This window comes from Cygnus olor, chromosome 1, assembly GCF_009769625.2.
Source record: "Cygnus olor isolate bCygOlo1 chromosome 1, bCygOlo1.pri.v2, whole genome shotgun sequence".
In the NCBI taxonomy this organism is placed as follows: domain Eukaryota; kingdom Metazoa; phylum Chordata; class Aves; order Anseriformes; family Anatidae; genus Cygnus; species Cygnus olor.
In genome coordinates, this window is record NC_049169.1 from 145868055 (window position 1) to 145891263 (window position 23209).

General features: G+C 38.0%; 1 protein-coding gene across 6 annotated transcripts in view; it reads right to left on the reverse strand.

Annotated features, from left to right (window-relative positions):
- ATP11A (ATPase phospholipid transporting 11A) overlaps positions 1-23209 on the reverse strand; it is a 127660-nt gene that overhangs the window by 69278 nt on the left and 35173 nt on the right. For 2 of the 6 annotated variants that reach the window (XM_040560594.1, XM_040560517.1), the window contains exon 1: positions 16409-16942. The exons of 1 other annotated variant lie outside the window; for it this stretch is intronic. In XM_040560594.1, coding sequence (XP_040416528.1) covers positions 16409-16513 — 105 coding nt within the window. In that variant the 5' untranslated portion in view covers positions 16514-16942. Of the gene's footprint in view, positions 1-5723; positions 5782-5914; positions 5973-13554; positions 13732-16408; positions 16943-23209 lie in introns of those variants that run through there. 3 more of the 6 variants (XM_040560434.1, XM_040560664.1, XM_040560253.1) reach the window with 3 other exon arrangements.

Genomic DNA, 23209 nt, shown 5'->3' on the forward strand with positions numbered 1-23209 from the left:
TTATCATTTTATTGGATGACACTTTTACCTTTTTGGTACACTTGAATGTACAGCGCACACAAGTGATTTACTGACTCTTGTGCCAAGCAATACTCCTGGAAATGCAAGAGTGTGAGATATTCCCAAGCAGTAGATCAAATTGTACAGTGTTGATTAATTTTTCATTAAGAAGGACATTCCAAACATCAAAGCAACACAAAGATTACTCCTAATACAGCTAAGTGCCTGACTTCATAGATGATTGCGTAAAGGGCTGATGGGAATTCAATGCATGAATCTTTGAACATCAAGAATAAATCCTTCAGCTTCTCCTTCCTCCTACACAGGCCCAGCCTGACAATCTAAGTCAACCCGACGAAGGTATTAGTTTGAATAAGCATTTATTTTTTTTAATTTCACAGTATAAGCTGATCTTTATCCTGACTTAGTTAAAACAGTCTTCTGAGAAATTACTTCTCAAGCTAGGAAGCACAGAAGACAGAGCTCTTTAAACAGAATTCTCCTGCACTACTGTCAATTTTTAAAGGTTTCATGCCCCTGGAGTATTGTGTTATCACCCCATAAAATAGCTTGATGTCACAGCCCAGAATTGGCATCCCTAAAGAAAGATTCAATAGAATTTACTGTAAACAAGTGTATGAAAACCAAGACAAACTCTTCTATTAGCTTAACTGGATCTGGTTTTTATTTGGAAGTGATAAATTCACTGCAAAGTACAACAACACATCTAACTTAATTTTAGCTGTCTGCTAACTCAGAACATTTTTATTTTCCAACATGTTAACAGAGAATCAAAACCAAATGGACTTTACTAACCCAATTCAGTAAGTTGACAAAAACTGAAAAACTCCAACACATTCACAGTTCAAGTGCAAAGTTTATCAGGGAGGAAAGGCTATATTGTTCAGTGAGGTACCAGGGCAATACAAAAAGTAAAATGCAGTATTCAGTAAGACCACAAGGAAACTAACTCGCTTTCACAAAGCAGAAAAAGAACAGCACTGAGTCACAAATGCCATGCACTTAGAAATCAAACCACAACATTTTAATGTCTGGTAATGCTAACCTACAATGCCATACACTTTGAACCAACAATTCTTTTACTTCTCAGATACTTCACATGAGATCATTTACTGAATGACACCAGGGTAATTCAAAGAAAGGAATTTGATGCCGCTGCCAGTACAATAAACTATATTTGTCTTTTTTTTTTTTTTTTTTTTTTGAGTTCTATTACTTAAGCTTACTCAAGTCCATTAAGGATATAGGCAAGAAACCATGAATAAATCTTAGCATTATCTGCTTCTATTAATAGTATAAAGCTCAGTGTACTGAAACCAAGTTTCATTGGCACATCAGTGAAGAAGCATTACTTAGCTTTTATTCTTTCAAGCAGGGTCAGCAATGCAGAAAGCAAAGACCAGCAAAAGACTTTATGCAATGCTGAAGAGAGACAGTTAACAGGATTATACCTTAATACATGTACAACTTCACACGAAAATACCAAATATTCACACAGCTTATCTCTGATTTAAAATAAATATATACATCAATCTGAGACTAGCTTAAGATTCATCTTCATGCTATTCTTACCTAAATTTAAATAAAAGTGTATTATTTCAAAAGATGAGGGGTTAGTGTTCAACCAATGACAATAAGAAGACGACAGGAGGACCCTGGCAGCTGTTCGGTCTGTTACAAGGTTAACCTGAAAATGCCCCTAAAATTTCTCACAGTAAAAACAAAACAAAACAAACAAACAAACAAACAAACAACAAAAACAATGTTATGGAGTCCAGCAGATTAACCAGTTAAGTTGTCTTCATTTTTTTATTTTAGCTCCTTCCATCTGAAGATCATTTTAGCTCACTAACTAAAATTGGGCATACGAGGGTCATCAGTACTGTGGGTAGATCCTGGGAAGGTAACTGACCTTGAAAGATTCCAGATCTTCCAAGTATTTTTAGTAGAGATTTAACTTATGGTTCAGGAATCGATGGGAGCACTGAAGGACATTTCCTGACTCTTCACTTGAACTACTAATTTGGGTGTAATTGGAAGCAACAATCTTAGATTCAAAATTATATTTGCTCTCCAAATAAAGTAATCATGAACTCTACTAAGAAGTTAATAACGCATTAAGTACAGCTGAAAACTCAGCTAAAAATCTCTGCTGGTCAGGCTGTAAGTATGTTTTGTTGTACAACATTCTCTCCTACTTTTTTGCTAAATGCCTTCTCAGAGTCATAAACAGACTATACAGTAAGTACAGATTTGCCGGCAATGAGTTCTGCACATCAGTTGTAACCTTGTGGATCCAGGCTGTAAGTCAAAGTTCTTTCATACAAATACTTTGCGTTCGTGGAGGCAGGTTTGGCAAATGTCTGGGTGCTTCAGCAAGACACTATTTGATCTCCATAAAACAGTTAACACCATTGTTAAAACTGCACACCAAACAAAGCTGCTCAACACTTTAGGGTATTAGGATAACAGATACTGATAAGCTATTATCATTTAATCTACATGAATCGTGGCACACAGTCAAAGAAATCTTTCACATGTAGAATACGTTGCTCCCATCTAACTGGATACATTACAACAGGTCTCCATGGCAAAAATGCCTTCAGTTTCCAATTTTTCAATTGGTGGAGAGAAAAAACAATTTCAGAATCTCAGAAAGATGTAACTCTGAAGTGGAAAAAAACTCATTTCAATTTTCTGAAGCATACTGACTTCCTTATCATACCCTAATCACCAAACCATGAGATCATACAAACTCACCTGTGCCTGGATTTTCAAGTGTCCCAAGTACCTGCTCTTTTACACTTCACCCAGCACCACTCTGTAGGTAAATGTCAGCCATCTCCCTGTGCAAACAACAGTGCAGCATGCAAGTTTTCACCCAACCGTCCTAGACCCGATGAAATCCACAGCATTTTAAAGGCAGATCTGATCTATAAATCATAAAAAGCTGAATCCCTCTAAACATTACAAGGCAGACTATTTCTAAAGAAAAGTCTTTACATTTCCTCCAATTGCTAGCCAGCAAAGGAGAAGCAAAATTGCACACTTCACAAAATCTCATGAACATACATACAATTCTTTGTGGAAATACAGAGTGAAATTCTTGTTCACTTAAAGGACATTAGTAAGATTTTAAATGCTACGCAAACACACCAAGACTTACATGGAGCATTTGAATTAAGTTTTGTTGACAACATTATTTCAGCCCACCATATGGCAGTGGCAGGAGCAAGCTCGGAATGAAGAATAAATGCGACTTCAAAAGCTGCTAAGATTGTTTACGCCTGTTTCATAGAAATACATAAAAGCACATAAAGTAATTCAAATATATAGTTATCGGTTAATTTCCCTGTAAACTTTCATAATCTGAAAAACAACTGCCTCAATATTAGGTACTATAAACAAGGTGAATTGCTTCATGCAGTTGTAAGCCATAGGAACACATGCCATTAAACCACTAATTTAATAAAGAATTTAATGAAGAACTAAAGCACTTCAGAGGCAACCACAAAAAAAACACCAACAAAACACACAGAACAACTCCCATCCCCCCAAAAAACTCCTTCTGTGGCATTTGGAAAATCCCATGATTTAATTAACACATTTCCTATGGGAGATGTCACAGTCACGGGATCTGTTGTTTTGTACTGCTGCTACAGAATATTTCCTGGTGCATTTCTTTTTAGCAAGTGCAGTTTAAGAAGCAAAGTCTGGTATACCTTAACTACACAAAATGACTAGGTCCACCAGTACATTTTCTGACCAAGCCCTGCCTATACCACTTGTTGGATCCTGCTTTTCTGATCCTTCTTTCCAGTACGGACACCTACTGTTGTCTGCGAGGTTTCTTGTGCATGCAGGCAGTTGGGGAAATGGCTGCATAAAGCGCTGTGACATTGCCTGAACCTTGAAAGAGGAAGTACAGAAATATGATGGAATCATGTACATTTTGGTAACTCACTAGTTAGAACAAATGTTCTGACACGAGAGCAGATATGCAAGTTTCTGTAAAATATGACCTTTTCTGGACACATACTTAATGTAGATTTACTTCCACACCATTCCTCCTAAGCTCCATACTCGGAACAAAAGGTCTCTGCAGATGTGCCATGATCTGGGGATAACTGTATTAGAACATCATCTTGCATGCTGATATTTTAATATAGCATAGTAGACAGTCCAGTTTTTCTTTCTGATCTGCAGTTTAGCATGTCACAATTAGCTGAAGTCCATCTCATCTATACTTGACGGATGATGTGATGACAGCGCAGATCCCAACACAGCGGTCTGCGTTCCTCTTAAAATTTACAGTAATTCTTTGTTTCAAATATATAAAAACTAATCTAAGCTATTCAAGCAAGATTAAGATCTTTCACAAGTGATGAGCTTAAACTCCAAATTTTGTTGACGTGCTGGCCCATTAGATGTAGCTATTTGTGGTGCTTGTGATAAAATGGAGTTTCCCTGTTTCCAAGAAAAGTAGCAACAAAAGCAATACGGATAGTCCGACAGAAGTCTTCTCCTTTCACACATGCCATCCTCAGGTTTCAAGGAATCACTGGAATGATGGCAAAAGCTAGATCCATAAAATATGTGAATTAGTGGACATGTCTGAAACATTTTGCTCCTTGCTGTCCCTATATCAACAAGATACAGTGGCAAAGAGACACTGTGCCTCCTTGTGCATCTCCCTGGCCCCAGCCAGGAAGAATTGCTACATGGAAATCCTTTCAAGAGTGTCTCACAATTAGAAAGGCAAATGAGAAACAAACTACACTAAGCAGAGCTGATAAGAGATGCTAGAAAGGAAAGTGTCACAACACACACCACACTTGGTGGCCTTGGCACTTTAATTATGAATCAACTTTACATCCAAGTATCTCCAGGCCAACAAATTCAGGTTTGTGCAGAAATTCTGCAGCTTCTTTTGGTGCTATCTGAAGCTACAAAACAACAAGAACAATTTTGTTTTTTGCAAGGCAAGTAAAGAACACTAAGATTTGCACACCCTGCCAACCAACCTCAGTATCTGTAAAGACACTTTTAAAGAGAGATAAAGAAAACAATTTACGGATACTTCAGAATGCAGGTTATTTTACCCTCATAGTTGCCAGGAAATAATTTTATTTTCAGTAATTCATCAAGAAACATTTGAGAGGGATCAAACATTTTAAGTCAGAAAGTGAATTGAAAAATACAGATTCTAAAGAAACAGGAGGACAGAGGCAAAGGAGCAGATTTTTACTTATTTTTCAATGAGTGAAAACAAAACAAACAGATACAAACTATTTTCTTTTACATAGAGACGCTAAATGAATAAGAAAAAAAGTTGAGCGAAAATACCTGCTATAAACCTTTTCAAAAGCACAAATTAATGCACCCTAGGATGATATTGATGAGATAGATGCAACTAAAAGCCATTAACTGGTGTTCTTAGAGGAGCTTCAGGTTATTCAAGGGGGAAATAGTCTAAAGTATGGTTTAAATTTAGAGCAGTAGGTTACTCTACCATCAGCCTTCACTTGGACTTGATCAGAGCTGGCCAGAGCGCCAAAATCCTCTGCAAGGACTTGAGCAAATAGTGAACCTGACATTCAGTTTTATTTGCCAGTCTTCTGTTCAAACACTCATGGAAGTGCCGCTCTCCTTTAGGCGGCCACAAGAGGAAACTCTGCATTTTCACATAATACCTATCCTACCTGTAACATGATGGTAGCTTTGGCAGACCCTCAGGCCAAACTCTTGCTATGACTACACCTAAATAAAAAAAAAAAAGAGTTGTCAGATATCTGGCTTGGGTTCCAGAGCAAAGCCAGTTAAAGTACATGAAAGCCCATATCTTTCAGTATTATTTATTACACGTTCAGTATAAGAGATATCTAGGACTTACGAGTTGGACTTTATGATCCTTGTGGTCCCTTCCAACTCAGGCGAATGTTTCTGCAATTCTGCAAAAAGCATCTCATCTAAGCTAGCCAGCTCCCTAATTGTGCAGGTGAGCTATGAACAAGAAAGCCAACTATTGTACTCTGCAGTCAACTGGCAAAGCAGCTAAGCAGGAAACGTCTGTATTAATTTCCGCTAGAGAAATATAAAGCAAGTTTGTCCCTATGAAAATTAGCTTCCTCTTTCCTTGTACACCAGACATGAACTTTCAGTCACCCTGGAAGCCTTTCAAGATGTTGTTGCCACTTGAGACCATGAGACTGGATGCTTCATGCACTGTGGGACCTAGCTTGATATTTCGAAGCTTTCCCCCCCATCCACATTACAGTAATCTACTTTTGTTACTTTTTTTTTTTTTTTTTTTTTTTTTTTTTTAGTTAGCAAGTATCAGAAGGCTTCATTCAACTACATTTAAACCTAGAACACAAGTTCTAGGTAAGTGGTAACTACTCACTGTTGTGACTCATCAGTTCTTGTTAAAAAGGATTTTCATTCCTAAGTGAACACACAGCTAGTGAAATGTTGATACTGGCAGAGAGGAGGCGGGCTATTTTGTGGTATCATTATATATTCTAGTAAGTTTAACAATTTGTAAAATGATGGTTTGCCAGGCCACTGAGATAGTGGTGATCCAAATGTCGTTACATCCACTGTAACATTTATAATATTCTAGGGCATTAGTTCTTATTTTGTTGGTGAATTTCCAGTACAAAATACTTATTGTAAATTCATTTATATCTCAATACATCCTGACATACATATCTAATTATACTTAAACACTGAATTACAGTTCAGTATTAACACTTAACGAACAACGACTTACTATGCAACACCTTGTTTTCTTTGCTACACAAAGGCTAATTATGAGAAAGGACAATCAAGCCTTAGACCTCTGAGATTCAAGAGAGCTGACAATACATAGTTTATTTCATCTAATGATTGCTTCGTGAATGCAGTTTTATCTAAATCATTATCAGAATTCAGTTTATTACCAGTTTGGAAATAACATTTCATTAGCATGAATTAAATTATATACATTTCAAGTATTACATGTGTCCAGAACAAACACCAAAACACAATGTTCTTATCACAGTCTGCACCATGTGTGCAAAGTTGAATTTACAGAAAAACTAAGTTGCTGAAGGCAAAGTTGTCTTTTTTTTTTTTTCTCCCAAATATTATTTGTTGCAGTATACCACAACAAGGGGCCTTTCAGGGGAATATTTACCTGCATTTCAGTTTATCAGTGTATGCTTATCTGAAGTGCAACCTTATCAGAATCAAACTTCCAAAGAAAAATGGAAGAGAAAAAGCATTGCATGGATGCTGCAGAAAGTGGAACAGCTAATGTAGTTAGTACATGCTAGTTTTCCACCCCTGTATGGAAGAACCTAGTCTTTGTCAAAACATAACACACAAACTACTTTTACTAAGTTTAAAATGAAGATCCTGCTCAGTTTAAACCAGTGCCAAACTTTACTGCCTCTAAATAGAGCCAGACTGCTGGCCTACATACTACCCACAGAAATAAATAGGTAAGACACAAATGACACCTTCCCTGCATTGCTGGTATGTTTATCAACAGCCTGGAAACCTTGGCATTAGTCAAAATGACAATATTAATAGCCAGATTTCTACCACGGGCAATTGTATTTTCCATATCCCCCTGTGGTGCAAACTGCAAATTATTTACCTCACTTTCTCTTACATGTAATTGCTTTTGCGAGCTATTAGAAGTCGCATCATAAACCCAGCATAACTTCATTTTGAACAAACATACCTCAAGAAGAACTTGGCTATTCAGTAGGACAAATGGTTAACCATTTAGCATTAGAAACTACCTTCCTTTATTTCCTTACTTTTTACTGGGTACCAGCACCAAATCCCATGTTAGGTAAATTTTAGTTTGGTGACCACCACCACAGAGACACAGTGTACTTGGATATCAGAAAGGACCCTAAATACAGGTGGTTAAAAAGGTTACTAAAACATTTTTTGAAGCTATTTGAGCATTTCAACAAGCTTCAATCTCTTACACAGTTATCCAATTGCACTCCAGTACAACTGTAGCACACTAAAAAAAAAATATAAAACATCACTTCTTTTAACACTGCAAAACAATGCCATTAGTTTCACCTACCATCATATAGATGTTGCAGATGAAATAATATCCTGTTCAATCCCTATGCATAATCATGATGATCTTTCAAATTTTCCAAAACTAGCAGGGATCAGGATAATAAATCTGACTTCAGATAAAAGCTTTTAAAAAGTTCTTTTTCCATCAGTATCTTATAAAATGGCATGGAGAACATCCAGCACCTCTGGGTGTTCACATCAGGATCATGAATAAACATACTTGTAATACGCTAAAAGCTTTGACAGCAACAATCACGAGATTTTTAGAATATTTTGTTTTCACTGCACTTGAGGAACGTGAATTCCATTAAGACTAAATATTACTTGACAGCTTCTTTGATGCACCGAGCTTTTAAACATTTACTTCTACTCTCAAAGAACAGACTTGAGGATTTGCAACCGAACAATATGTACAATAAGTACAATAAAGATTTCACAACTTACTACGTTTACAAATGTCAAAAGATTTATTTCAAGAACCAAATTCCACAGTAACCAGTCAAATATTTATAAAAAGGTAAACTACTGTTTTTACTATTTTAAGCTAGATGTTCATACAAAATGAGTATTTTATATTCCAGCTTTTTTTTTTTTGCCATATATATTCTCAGCAAAATTTCAAAAGATTAGTCTACAACACAAAATTAATAAAAGTACTAAGTTGAGTTGTAAGAAAATAGTGCCTGTCATTTAACAGTCAAACCCATGGAAAGGAAGTTCAGTAACTGAACTTAGCTAGATCGGAGAAACCAATTCCTAACTGATCAGTGAACATTACAAGACATCAAGACAGGACACAGAATATAAAGGACAGACTTTGTTTTGCACAACTTAAACAGTTCAGTGCAGTCTGGGTGAAGTTTAAATCAAAGATCGTTAATAACTCACATAGGGAACTTCTGCTATAATAAAAGTGAGGAACGCTTAAGTAAAACACTTCTCCAACATGGATTTAGTGACCTGCAAGGTATTAGAAGTTGATTTGCAATGACTGGTTGATCTGAGTAGATAAACCATACTTACAGACTATTGCTTATTAGCAGAATACTAATAAAAGCATTAATGGTAGCCAAGAAATTCATAACGAGATCAACATGGTATGCCCAACACACCTGAAGCCAAGTCCCAGTATACTCAATCCTGTGTCCATGACCATGTCCTGAACAAAAGTATGGAAGTGGAGCCAAGATGACATAAGGCTGCCAATAAAAATTCTACCGAACACTGAAAAATTGCTATAAAGACCAGAGAATCCCAAGCTTAACGCCAAATTGCAGCATTCATTTTTAATGCATGCAGGTGTAGAACATTGATTTATTCACAAAGGACATTTTCATCTTGCATTCTGAAGATACTTCCCCCCAAGTCTGAGGTACTAAAAAAATTACTACATTGTGAAAAGAAAATGAACACATTTATCACTCTTCCTAAATTCTGATTTTAGAAACTGAAACAGAACTTTTGAAACACAATTTTTCTTATTTGTGGGAAAGAAAGGAAAAGCTAAACTGCTTGAAAATCAAAGCTTGGCCTGAGTTTTAGAACTGCTGACCACCTGCATATCTAATTTTGACAAGGAGTACACACTAAACAATAGGACCAACAGGGAAATGGAACTCAATTTTTAACCTGGAGCCAACTTTTACTAAGTGCTAAGAACTAAACCGGATGAGGGGACAGAGCACACCCTCAGCAAGCTGACAGATGGTAGAAGACTGGGAGCGGTGCTCGATGCAGCCGATATTTCAGCTGCTGTTCAGAGGGACTTCAACATGCCAGAGAAATGGGCCCACAGGAACATCACAACGTTCAGCAAAGGGAAATGCAAAGTCCTGTAGTTGGGGATGATAAATCCCATGCTCCATAACAGGCTGGGTCTGACCTGCTGGTAGACGACTTTGCAGGAAAAGATGTGAGGGGTCCTCATAAACACCAAACTGAGCATGAGCCAGCAACGTGCCCCTGGGGCAAACGTGGCCAACAGCCTCCCGGACTGCATTAGGACAAGCACCGCCACGATGTTGAGACAGGAGATTCTGTCCCTCTACTCAGCACTGGTAAGGCCACATCCGGAGAGCTGGATCCGCTGCTGGGCTCCCAAACATGGGATGTGGGAATAATGGAGTGAGCCCAGCGCAGAGCCACACAGGTGATATGGGGCTAGAGCACCTGACATACAAGGGGAAGGTGAGAAGCTGGGTCTGCTCAGCCTGGAGTGAAAAAGGGTGAGGAGGTCTTATCAGAGTGTACGAATACCTCATGAGTAGAGTGAAGACAACCAAGGAAGACAACCAACTCAGTGAAAGGTCAAGATACAACAGACAGAAATTGAAATACAGGAAACCTATGAGGGTACTCAAACACTGGAACAGGTTGCCTAGAGCAGCTGAGGGGTCTCCGTCCTTGGAGATGCTCAAAACCCTCCTAGACAAAGCCCCAAGCAGCCTGCTCTAGCTAACCCCGCTTCAAGCAGGAAGGTTTCACTAGACATGCTCCGGAGGTCGAGTCCTGGAGCCAACAGACAGTCCTGGACCACGGACAGAAATTCAAAGCTTAAAGGGAAAGTCCATCCTAGAGGCTATTAGATACAAATGACTATTTTAGTAAAAAGCGTGGCTACTTCCCACTTGAAAACGCAAGTCACGCACTGCAGCATTTATCTATAGCTCAGCATGCAAGCTCCTAAATAATACCATAAGACTGATGTCAATATAATCAAAGAACATGGGAAACATGCTTTTGAAAGCTTTTGATGCTTCCTGTATTTTATTCATCCATGAAAGAAGAAACGTCTGTATTCAACTTGAATATATCAAAACTCTTCTGTGCCCTTCATGCAGGAACACCAAGATATTTTTAAAGACTTTTCTATCAAGTCTAGAACTGTACTGTACATTGAGATTAATATATTCTGAGCTGCAATGATTTTGACAATAAAGGCAAAGGAGGTTGTGTAGATTTGTCTGGGATGAGACGATAAGTATAATCTCAACCTCCACATGTCTGCCATTCAGTGATGCAGAAAAGGTTAAACAACCTTTTGATGTTGCAACCTTCTGAGGTTTCTATTCAGCAGTAAAAGCTTACATAAAGCACAGGAGAAAGCAGCTATTCTAGGCTTTGATTTACTGCTGTCATTTCTTTGATGTGGGAGGGGTGGAGGTGAGTGCTTACAATACATCACTCTCCAAAAAAAGCTTGTGATTACATGTTCTCTTTGCCATAAAACCTCCCTAGGGGCTTGTAGCAATCTAAAAAATTCCCCCTTTTTACCCCAGATAATTTTAAATTTCCCACAACATTAAGTCACATCTGGAAAGAACTAATGAACTACTCCCTAAAGAAGTAGTTCTCAGACTTTGGAGGCCAGTGTTTCCATCTGCCATCGCTTCCCTTAGTCAACAACAAGAAAAACACTAAACACATCTTCTCAGTAGAAGAGCACAAAGAAAACCAACCTTAGGCAAGAGTATCTTACGGAAGGCTGGCGGTCTCCCATAGCCCAGGAACTCCCATCCAGGTCTCCCATCCCCCAGGAACCCCTGCCATAAGTAACTCCCCAGTACAAAGTACATACCAGCAGGAAACGTACTTCTTTAGTGCTCCTGAAAAAGCACACGCGTCCTTGAGGACGTTGCAGGCCCCACAGGCCCTTAAAGAACCAAGCTGAGAGCATCAGGCTTATGGATTTTCTCTGACTGATGATCTTAGGGAAAAAAACAATTCAGCTTGAAACAGAAGGAGAATACTTGAGAAGTGTTACTTCAACTGAACAAGCATCAAAACCATCAACATCTTTAGTATTATCCATTTTAATCTGCTGTACGTGACAAACTAAAGAACACACAAACTGAAACAGACAGTCATAAAAACTGAAAAATAACCTATTTTATATACTTTTTCCTTCAGCAACATTTGACAGAACCTAAAATGTACACACGTACTTCAGAAATGAAGTCATTAAAACAGCAGTGAAAATATTTAAGATTTTTTCCTTTCTTAGTGTTATCTTTTTGAAAAGAGTCCAGTAGACAGATTTGCTTTTTAAAAATTTAGTTTCTCTGCTCAATACAACTCACCTATTCCCGGAAAGGAGTGGTGTGCACTCCCCCCCCCCCGCCCCCCCAGGCTGTCTCTTGACCAGGAATTCCTGGAACCAGGCCAGGGAACAGAAAACAAAATTGCAAATGCTCAGGTGCTGCAAAACCGGGCCAGAAAAGGCAATAAGGAATTTTTAGCTAGCTTGCTATGCTTTTTTTTTTTTTTTTTAATGTTCCTACATCCAGGAAATAAATGAGCATAAAAACTAAAGTGAACATCAAATACTGTTACTATACTGTAACATGTATTCCAAACAATGCTTATTTTGAAAATACATGGCCATAACAATTCTGTACTGAGTCCCACCTTACCTTAGGCCTTAAGAAAAAAAAAAAAAAAAAAAAGAAAAAAGAAAACCAAAGACAAAGCCCAAATTAAGTCAGAATCAATGTTTTGTACCTGTTTAAAAAATAAAAAATAAAAAAGATAATCAAATATTTAACCGCAGTCTTATCACAAACATGCAATCAGAATGCAAGAGGCATGCTTGGCTTCTGCACAAAAATTATACGATCAGTTTTGTAAAATCTGTATGTTCCCAAGTAGTTTTGACTACATGCTGCACAATTCACAACAAGCATCCTGCAGGCAGGATCGGCCACCCTGAAGGCAGAGAAGATGAAGCAAGACACCAAACTTCCAGTGCCAAAAATAAAATTTCAGGTGACAGCCCAAGGAGTATTAATTACTACAAATAAGATAAACTAATCCTTGGCACTGCCTTGGTTGGTAGTACAGTGTCTTACTGGAGTTATTTCTGTCTACTTCCTAATACTTCCCTTTCTTCACCCCTGCTAAAGGTAAGAAGATTTAATCCATAAACAAGAGGCAATTTCAGAGGGAAAAACTAATTTACTTTTGCCTTCTAGAAACAACCACCCTTTTTGTTTTAGGAAGCACTCTATTGGAAGAATTCCTTGGAAAATTAAACATGACTACGTTTAATAAAAGCAAACTGGATTTCTATGCACAGATCCCAACTTGAATTCTCTTAGCATGTACAGCACAAAGAAAATGTCAACCTGTGTCTGAAATAAATAGCTATGACTAAAAACAAGGAAAGCAGAAAATACTTCCATGTTTATTTTACTTTGTAGAATATGACTGCAGTTGAGGCCTTGCCACAGCTAGCAAGATCAGTTACGATATCCAACAAACGTGCCCTGGAACTAGTTAGTTGCTGCAAATCTAGTGCAGAGAAAGATCAGGAGGCTACGAGCCGTCCTGCTTTTTTGCTTTTTTTTTTTTTGGCTAGTACATGTGGTTCCTAAGGGGTCAATAATACCTTATAAGTTGAATTCAAATGGAGTAAATATTCTGACTGTGTAAGAGATAATTACTTACTTTGTTTCTTACAATAAGTTGATTATGTGCTTATGTAAGAGGCTATCCGGTGGCAACTGGAACATTTTACTCAGGCTGAGCCAGTGCCTATAGCCAAGGCAGCGCTGCCTGGTGGAGATGCAACTGGAATTTCCCTTCGAAGGCAGGTAAAGTCACTTCACACCAGTTTGACAAGTTCTGGCACATGCAAAGAATAAGGATATTATGTGGCAAGTTCCATCACAAGCGAGTTAAATATGCTACTGTTCTGACTTAAAAACTACAACTCTTAACAAGATGCACTACTGATAACCCTATTAAATTAGTCAAAAACACTTAAAAAAAAAAAATGATGAGGATGAAATCTAGAAGGAAGAAATCTGACTTCAGCTGCAAACTTCTAGAGACAAGACCCCTGGGTGTTTTTGTGAGGACACTGACAAACTTATAAAGCAGATAATGCTTCACAAGCACAGCAATCTTCTTTTACATTCAAAGAATAAGAGGAAAGCATAGAAGGTATGCCAAGATAATATTTGCCCTTAACATTAATCTTTCCAAAAAAGTGTTAAAGTCCTAGAATCATTATGCATCCCAGAGGACTATACCTCTCAACGTTTTATAAAGACACTTTATAGTACAGTGCACAAGTACAGGACAGATTTCTGTCTGCAGACACATACATCATACACAGAATCCTCTTGGCTCACTGTCCTTTGTAAATAGATTTAAAATACCAACGAAGAATAACCATGATTTCTTTTGTATAAGTCAACATCTTGATTAAAAAAAAAAAATCTATACACCTGAATAAATCAAACATTACATTGTCTGCATCAGAGCCTGTGTCTTCCCTTATATATACACACTATAAATGACAGAGCTATAAAATGAAATCTTAGCACTAGATAAATGCAAAGGTTTGTCCCTGCACATAACAATGCTAACATTGGACTGTTACTAGAGAACCAATACAAAATACTAAACTGTATGCTTTCATGTAATCTGTAGCAACACAGTAGAGAGACTTGGGAGATGCTGTAAGAAAGGCTTGCTCTGTCCCATATATAAAACCCATGCTGGCCTAAAGGCCCTGAAAAAACTACAGTATTTCTTTGAAAGCTGCTTAGCTTTCTAGAGTAGTAATTATTCTTAAAAAGTCCCTTTGCCACAAATCTGCAAGTTTAGTATCAAAATTAGATGTTTTAGAAAAATATCTAAATTTTGATTACTCATGGAATGACTAAATGTTTCACTCACACCAAAAACAGTAAACATATCTTCTTCTCCAGAGTTATTCATGTCTAACTAATGAAGCTGCTTGCTGCAGATCTAGTCAAAACATACAGAGATTACGGCCATATTATCTACTTTTTCTTCAAGTATTTTGCAGCAGAAACAACTCATAGGATTGATTTCAGACAACTCATCTTCATTTGCTCAGGAAGCTGAAATAGGATGCGCATCAGAAGAAATTTTCTTTTCATACATGTGCAAAAAAGGAAGTGAATTACGCAACTGAGACATAAGGAAGAAGGAGTCATGAAGCAATTCTTTCTGGGGAGCTTGCATCATCCAACAGGTATCAGTACTCCGTATTCACATACGAACAATCAAGAACAGAAACAGAATAAAGAAAATGTACATCTGAATAGGTGGCAGAAAAAAATAAAACTTTGTTGGCTTAGTGGAATGAAATACTGTCAAGGACAAAAATATTTTACAATTGAAGCCTGAAACTATTCCACCATTGAAAACACTTTGGATAGATGAATATTCAGCATAGAAACAGGTCATCACATCTTAAAAAAAAAAAAGAATAAATATTATTAAGATGGATTTTAACTCATAAGGTATTTAAGTCTCAGATAATAATACACCCAACAGAATGCTAGTTTCTGTGTTTCTCTCAATTTAATCAGTGTAAGATCCTCCTCCAAATTCTCAGACAGCACTTTTGGCTTTTCATTGTGTTCTCTCCAACACTTAAATGTCTTGCAATGTAAGTACCAGAAAGGAAGAAATAGCATACTAGCATCATTCTTAATGGTACAGAAATCTGCTTACTCCTAGTGTTTCCATTTTTAATGTTACATTCTTATTGGAGGTAAGTGAAGTACTTAGAAATCCTTTTATGCCTCATTTATACATCTGTGCAGATATGAAACTGGACAGATGGGAAAGGATTTTCCTCAGATGTAATGCCAGCTAGAACCTGCATGGATAAAAAAACAAAAGCAACTCCATCTGTTAATAAATATTTCAGTTTCAAGATGAAATTGAGCATTTTCCCCTCTTTTTAATCATTTAATATCAACCTCCTTATTGACATCTCCACTCTGAGATGAAGGTCTCGGTATTTCTAAATATTTTATAGAACACAGCACTAGTATTCCTAAATATTTAATATTTAGTAAATCACTTACGACAAATACATAGAATTTGCCAGTCTTGGTGTATCTCAAAGAGGAAACTATACACACTGGACACCCTTTCTGTTACGTTTTACAACCCGTCCAGCCTAAAGAAAGGAAATCACATCAACTTCATTCTTTTTCCTAATTTATTTATGATGGGACTTGTGAAGCATATTCAGTTGAAGACTGACCTGTGAAAGAAGTGAAACGCCAGCAAGTAGAGGGTTGTGTTAGAAGACGTTAGACCTACATAGTCAAGGTAGAAGAAATGTACGTCCCTGAGAAGAATCCTGAAACAAGTAAAAAGCTTAGCTATCTATGAGATTTTTTAATTCCCCAGTACTATCTCGTGTACTTACAACAGAGAGAAGTAATTCTAGGTAAGAGCTATCACAAACACTAGAAGGGAAAAAGCCCCTACAGTTCTAAAGTCTTTGGTGAGCAAGTGAGATGCTAACCTCCCGACCAGAGGGGGATCTGCCATGAGGTAATCCTGTCTCAGCACCCAGCTCCAGAGGCTGCTGGCCCTCAGCAGACAGAAAGACGCAGCCTAAGCTTGGCATGGCGCCCGCTCACCCCTGCTGGGAGCTGGGGCTGCCAGAGGGGCCCCACAGAACCTTCCAGAAGGCAGGAGCATGACAGGCCTGGGCACAGAGACTGGCTCCATTTACGGCCTCTGCTCGTCACTAGGCGAAATTTAATTTAACATAGAGCTCCCAAAATGGTAGGAAAGGAAAGGAAAGCAAAGGGAGAAAGGAAGGGGTAGAGAGGTGGCCAAACTCATTGTGCTGTGGGGAAAGAGGAGGGGAGGGCCCCTGACTGACATGGCTGCACAGCAGCACCCCAGAGCACCTGCTCTGAAAGTAAAGGGGTGCGTAGGCAGTTGATGTAGTTCGTGTTTAGACAGTAAGACAGAAACCAGAGTAAAACAGAAAGGGGAACTCACACTCTGATCTTATAAAGAACTATCTCTATGCTTTCTTCTAGGCAGTCAGGTTTTAACTCAGGAGTATGTAGGTTTCGCTTTTTGTGTATGCATCTGGAGGAAGGAATTGGGTTCATGCAATATTGAGTTTTCTCATGTTAAAAAAAAAAAAAAGAAAATATTTTTGAAGATCTGACAAAAACAGTGAGTTTGGTATCTTTTCTGTATTAACACACCTGCCATCCTGTTTGACAGAGGATATGTACTAAAGTCTGGCCTGAAACATACAACACAACATGACTGTTCTCAGACTACAAATGAACACAGGAAACAGGTAGAATAGCTCTGAATCTCTGGGGCCACCATAGGAGGTACTGCTGGATCACGTCAAAAAGCAGTGACTGTCCAGCACCTGCTGAAATCCCAACCTTGACCCCTCTACAGTTGATTTCAGGTGAGTTTGGCAGTGTTGGTCACACACAAGTAATGCTACCATCCAGGAGAGTCGCCATGCCCTCACTCATGTGACAAACACCAGTGTACCAATGCACTCAAATTATTAAAAAAAAAAAATCTTTATCTGAAGGAAAGAGTGGACACAGGAAAATTGCATCTTCCATACAAATCCACTGGCACGAGCTGTAATTCTGCTCTGCTAGAGTGCATTAGCCACCTGAAGAGCCTTCTGCAGCCATGAGCTACACAGTAGCCACCACCACAAGGCAGAACAAGCATCGAAAAAGCAAATTCTATGTGAGACAAAGATTACTATCAGCCAAATCTTCATAAGATGCTGTAAAAGCAAGAAAAGAATTTCTACCAAAAAAAAAAATAATATAGCACTGGAGATATTCATGAATTTAGAACTTAGTTTACAGGCCTGGAGATAGGAATGTCATCTTACAGAGAAGGTCCCGCATACCACCTAGTGAAGCACGTAATCGGATAGACAACCTCTGCAATAAGTTTCAACCTGCACTGGGGATGCAGTGATGTGGAAGGCGTGTTATGTAGCAGCTACAACCTTAACAGTGCAAAGGGTCACTGCCTTTGCTGTTCTGGGCTTCTAAAGATATGGGTATTTTCCCTTGCTGTAGGGGATAAAACTTCCCCTCCCACCTTGTACACAAACATATGTATGCATTTGAAAAATATGAGATATCTTAGCAGAAACAAAAGGTATTTGTGACCTTTTTCAAATAACTTACGCTGAGCAAGAGTCATACAATATTTGAAGTCATAAAGCAGCTCATGAAAAGTGATCATAAATCTTTCTCGAGGCAGTCTTAAATTAGCTGAAATGTTTATTTTTAGCCCCTGATAAGACTTGCACCTATGGGACCAAAATTTGTTCAATGATATACTGTTAAAACTGAATTAGCATGGAATTATACATAAGAGTCAAAACACAGTCTAGCCCCATATCGCTACATCATTCATCTCAAACTTCTATTAGTGTCTTTGAGCCTGAGCTTTTTAAATACTGTGGACTGATTTATACCACTGAATCAGTTAAACTGTTAATACTGCAACTGAACGTGAAACAATGTCGTCCCTCTCAGCATCAAAAAAAGGTGATGCCAATAGTAAATATTGCACTGATTTCATCACTTCATTTCACAGTAAGCCTGAAAAAAATCAGTAGCTACAAGTCCTGGAAAGCCCCTTCCTTTATGCAGAACCAGTTACGTCAACTGAAAATTGGACAGTGTTTTCATTGCTTTTTTAAAAAATGCATTTAACCTGTGTTGATGGGCTTCTAAAACTCATTTACACTATTCTTAGATTGCCATTGTCTTTTGCCACAAGTTAATGAACTCCCTAAATTAAAATAAAGTTTGAAGGTCTTTCAACATGGTATTTCACTTTAAAGTATTAGACATCTAAACTGAGGATGGCATCTTCGATCACCATGCAAAAACTTACATCTTTCCCATTATATATAGAGCCAACATTTAATCAGCTTTCTGTTTTGGACTCTCCAACATCATTTAAGTAGTTTCAGTCTCTGAAATGATCACACACCAAAAGATCTAAGAACACTCTTATTCTTTTGAAATCTCTCCAAAAAGGCTATTCTTCTTTTATTGCTAGCGTGTCATTATTGGTTGGTGCCATTTCCTTCAAAAACAACAAAAAAGTAGCACTAAAACCTATTGATTTGAGAAGTTCCACTCCAGTAAGAACACATTAAATTCAGACAAACGATAAAATTTATTGGATTGTCCAATCACCTTTGTTCAAAAATTCTCTAGGTTACAGAACAAGAACAGACTAAGAATAGAAATCATGCTGGTGATTCCTTAAAATTAATAAATGACTGAGAAGGCCAACAGTAGGCCCATATTTTCTTCAAGTCACAAAAAGTAATGCAAATCAACACACATCAAGTCATTACTTTCATTATTTCGGTAAAAGAGAATGAGGGAAAAAATAACAGATTACAGCTTTTACAAGTTGCTCCAATTACAATTACTTTCAGAGAAGCAAGTAAGACAAATTTAAAATTAATAATTTGAGGTGGGTTTAAAGAGATTATTACCAGACTCCCAAAACTAAAACAACTGACTAGCCAACATTCATTTCCGAACATCTTGAAAATCACCCCCCCGACACTTTACTTTTCCCTCTTGAGCCCTCTAGAAACATTCATAGATGGACACTCAATACTAAATGTACCAGCTGCATCTTGTAGACCAGATATGATAACAGAGGAACTTCCACATGCAAGCTCATCATTGCTGCTTCTTTCCAACACATAGAAATGGAAGAGGAAAAAAGCACTAAAGGTATTTCAGTTTGCTTAGAATTACACCAGTGTCTAAAGGTAAGTTTTCAGGTATTTTCTACAGGTTATTTAAATACAAGTACTATTTCTGAGTATTCGTAATTACTGAGACTGGGGCAAACGTATGATACCTTTTTTGCCCTAGAAAAATAAAAAAAATCACCTACTGCATTATCACATTCAGCTAAACATATTTTGCTTTTCCTCCCACTACCAGACATAGCCAAGAATCAACCATGCACATCTAGCTTGTACCAGAGTACCTATAACAACCATTACAGTCTAGCACTTAAAAATCTTCTGTCTGCTTATCCTGTAGGTTTCTTTAGCTATACAAAGTATCAAACCAAACAGCCAACTAGCTAAAGAGAAATGAGAAGTCTAATTAAACAGGAAAAAACCTATACATGCTGAGCAAAGAAACCTTGGAGCAGGATCTAAAGGTTCCCTAGCTCAGGCTCTAGAGAGCTCCAGGGGATCAATTTCCAAGGTCAGAGGACCTTCAGTGTCCAACCTCCAAGCACAAACAGGAGAGAAGCCCCAGCAGAAAAGTGGACAGTGTCCACAAAGTCCCCAGTGTCTATCGGGAAAGGTTGTTTGACCACAGATTTATTTTTATTTTATTCATTTTACCAAAAAACGTAACCGTAAATTCAGCAGGTTGTCAGACTGTTGCACTTAAGTATGATGCTGTCACACAAGTCCTTTCCACTCAGTAGCTGCTGCTCTGACTTAAGGTTTTGAAGGTTCTGCAGCATGTTAGGCATGATAAGAAACACTGCTGAAGCTGATAAAAGGTAGGGAACTTTCCACATGACACCAAAAATAAAGACCTGCCACACACTTCACGCTTCCAAAAGGTCCTGGTGCTTGGCTTGTTATGCAAACTCAGAAACAGCAAAAAACAAAGTGCCCCAAACATGAGCAGCCTCAAGCACAGATAAAGCACTTCGCTCCTCTGAAGGTCCTCATATTTATCAGTACCACTTCCATCTCTACCAGGGATCTATATACCACTGGACAAAATCAAATCTGATAGCATCCTTCACTGAGAATTACTATAAACCCAGTCAATGACAATACAAATTCTTATTCCTTACCGGAACAAACGTCATCAGAAAAATACAGAATATTCCCAAGCATTGCCTGATATAGAAGTCAGAAACTTTTTCCACCTCTTCATTTTAAGTTAACACAAACACCTTTGTTGCAGGACTATGCTACTTTCTTTTTTTCTTGAAAAAGCAAAGCACTTGAAATTTCAAACATCAGTTTCTGTGCTCCAAGTAATTGCATAATAAGAGATTAGAAGTTAACAGAGCACCAGCTGTTACAGATAAGACCTACTTGTTGAAACAAACAAGATAACTACTAATATTAATGCATAAATCCATTGCAAATGTTTGCAAAATGAGTAAATCTATTTATCTGCAAGAACAAAGCAGAAATGCTGCAGGTTTTCTGCTAGACATCAGAAAGGAAGACTCTTCAATCAGGACATTATAAAGTGCTACACAGTGCCAAGTTAAAAAGAAATTTAGGGTTTCAAGTTTCCTATTCAGCTTCATTCCTAATTGTGTTCAAACGGACATAATCTAAGCAGCTGTGGTGGGAATTGTTCAGGATTATTTTAGAAGAAAATGCTTTTATTAACAAAAACAGTTCCTCTTTCATGAAAGAGAAGTAAGCCATAGCATAAGCTGTTAAGTCACCCACACGTAATACAATAAGAAGCATCCCCTTATGCAACGCGTCACTTATTCAATATTTAATATAGCTTAAATTGCCATAACCTAGATGCATGGCAAGGGAAACAAAGCATACAACACAAGCTGAACAAAAAAAGTTTCTTTTGTAGGACATATGAAAGGACCTCTAAACACTACTTGTAAGTTTAGCTCTACGTTTTTATTCTTTCAAGACAGCCACACGAGATTTTTTTTTGTTTTTATGAAAAAATACAAGTATTTTAATAAAATCCTCCTCTGCTTTTCCACTGTTTATATTTCTAATTTCAGTTAAGTTTTCTTCTATTGTCTTCCCCCTATGAAAGCATTTTTCCACATCCATCCTGAAGAAAGGTTTCCATCAAAGTCAGTCTCATCCTGTTCTTGCAAAGAAGTGGGCTCATCCTGTTCTTTGCTGGTATACAACATTAACACAAAAGACCAAAAAAACTGACTATAAGAACAGTTTTACCTTGAAAATCTTCCCACTCAAGATGAGAGTGGGTCAACACAAGAAAGCAGTGTTTAGGATATCGTTTTAATAATGAATGGAAGCTTGAGGTAGGTCCAGGATCCAGCCAGCAGCAGGACCACACACCGACACGTAGCACGGTGTTGCTTTTGCATCAGTCCCCAGAAAAAGATAAGGGGTGCTGCATGATCTGTTCTGGGTTTTCTACTTTTTTAAACCAATTTTATAAATAGAAAATCAAGCTTGATATCTTTCCTCCTAAACAGGAGCAAGAAAAAGAATACAGCCTATAGTCCTGCATTTTATTACAGCAAAGCCAAATGCAATTCAGAATAGAACAACAAATCAATTTTTTTTTTTTTTTTTTTTGGTGGAGAAGTGCCTTAAAATGAAAGACTGGAAGCTGCAATCTGCCAGGTAGACTAAGTGGTATAAAACCATGTGCCCAGTGGTCCTTAAAATGCCAGGCAAAAAAGTCAAGCAAGTAAACAAACTGGGAGACAGACATTCTGCATGGCAGGACGACCAGCAAAGCAAAGGCTACGACTACCGTACACGAAACAGCTAGGGCGAAATTAGGATTACCCATACCACTAATTAGCTTATTTCCAGCACAGTTCTGGCTTGTGCTCGCTACCACGTTGTAAGATGCCTGAGAACAATGTAGGGAATAACAGAGGACAAAAACGATTCCCCCACCAGATGATATGGTGGAGTCCACCCTCTTTTGCCAGGGAGGTGTTTTGCTGTAGGGATGGGAACTATTCCATGACACTTCTTCAGGTCAGAGACATCCCCCAGACTGCTTTATTTACTAGCATGAGAATGACCAAGGAAACCCACAAATAAACTGTGATCCCCTTCCCAAATCTGTGATTACCAGGTTTCAACATCTCAACCCGTACATCCAGCAAATACAAAGCACCTGTTCCTTCCATTACAACAGCACAGATGGCACAAGGTTCTACAGGTGGCTTGAAGCAGACAACCTCCAGAGGTCCCTCCCAACCATGCTGAGGGTCTGTGATATAGGGGTAAAAAATATATATATTTCTATATACACACACTAACTTCATCTGGACAGAAGTATAATATTTAGAGTGCATTTGCACATGCGTGGGATGACTTCATCTTTAGAATGAAACTGGATAATGACCTCTCCAAAATTCAGAAAGCAGTGATGTATGAGGAAACAAGTCAGGGAGACGGTTTTATATGCAGATGAACCAAGTCCAGGTGTTGCCACGTACCTGAACAAGGGCAAGTGTCACACCTTAATTTCTTGGGCTGGGAACGGTATGTGTTAGGCCACAGTGGTAAACAATGTCTGCAGCAAGTTTTGAAGGA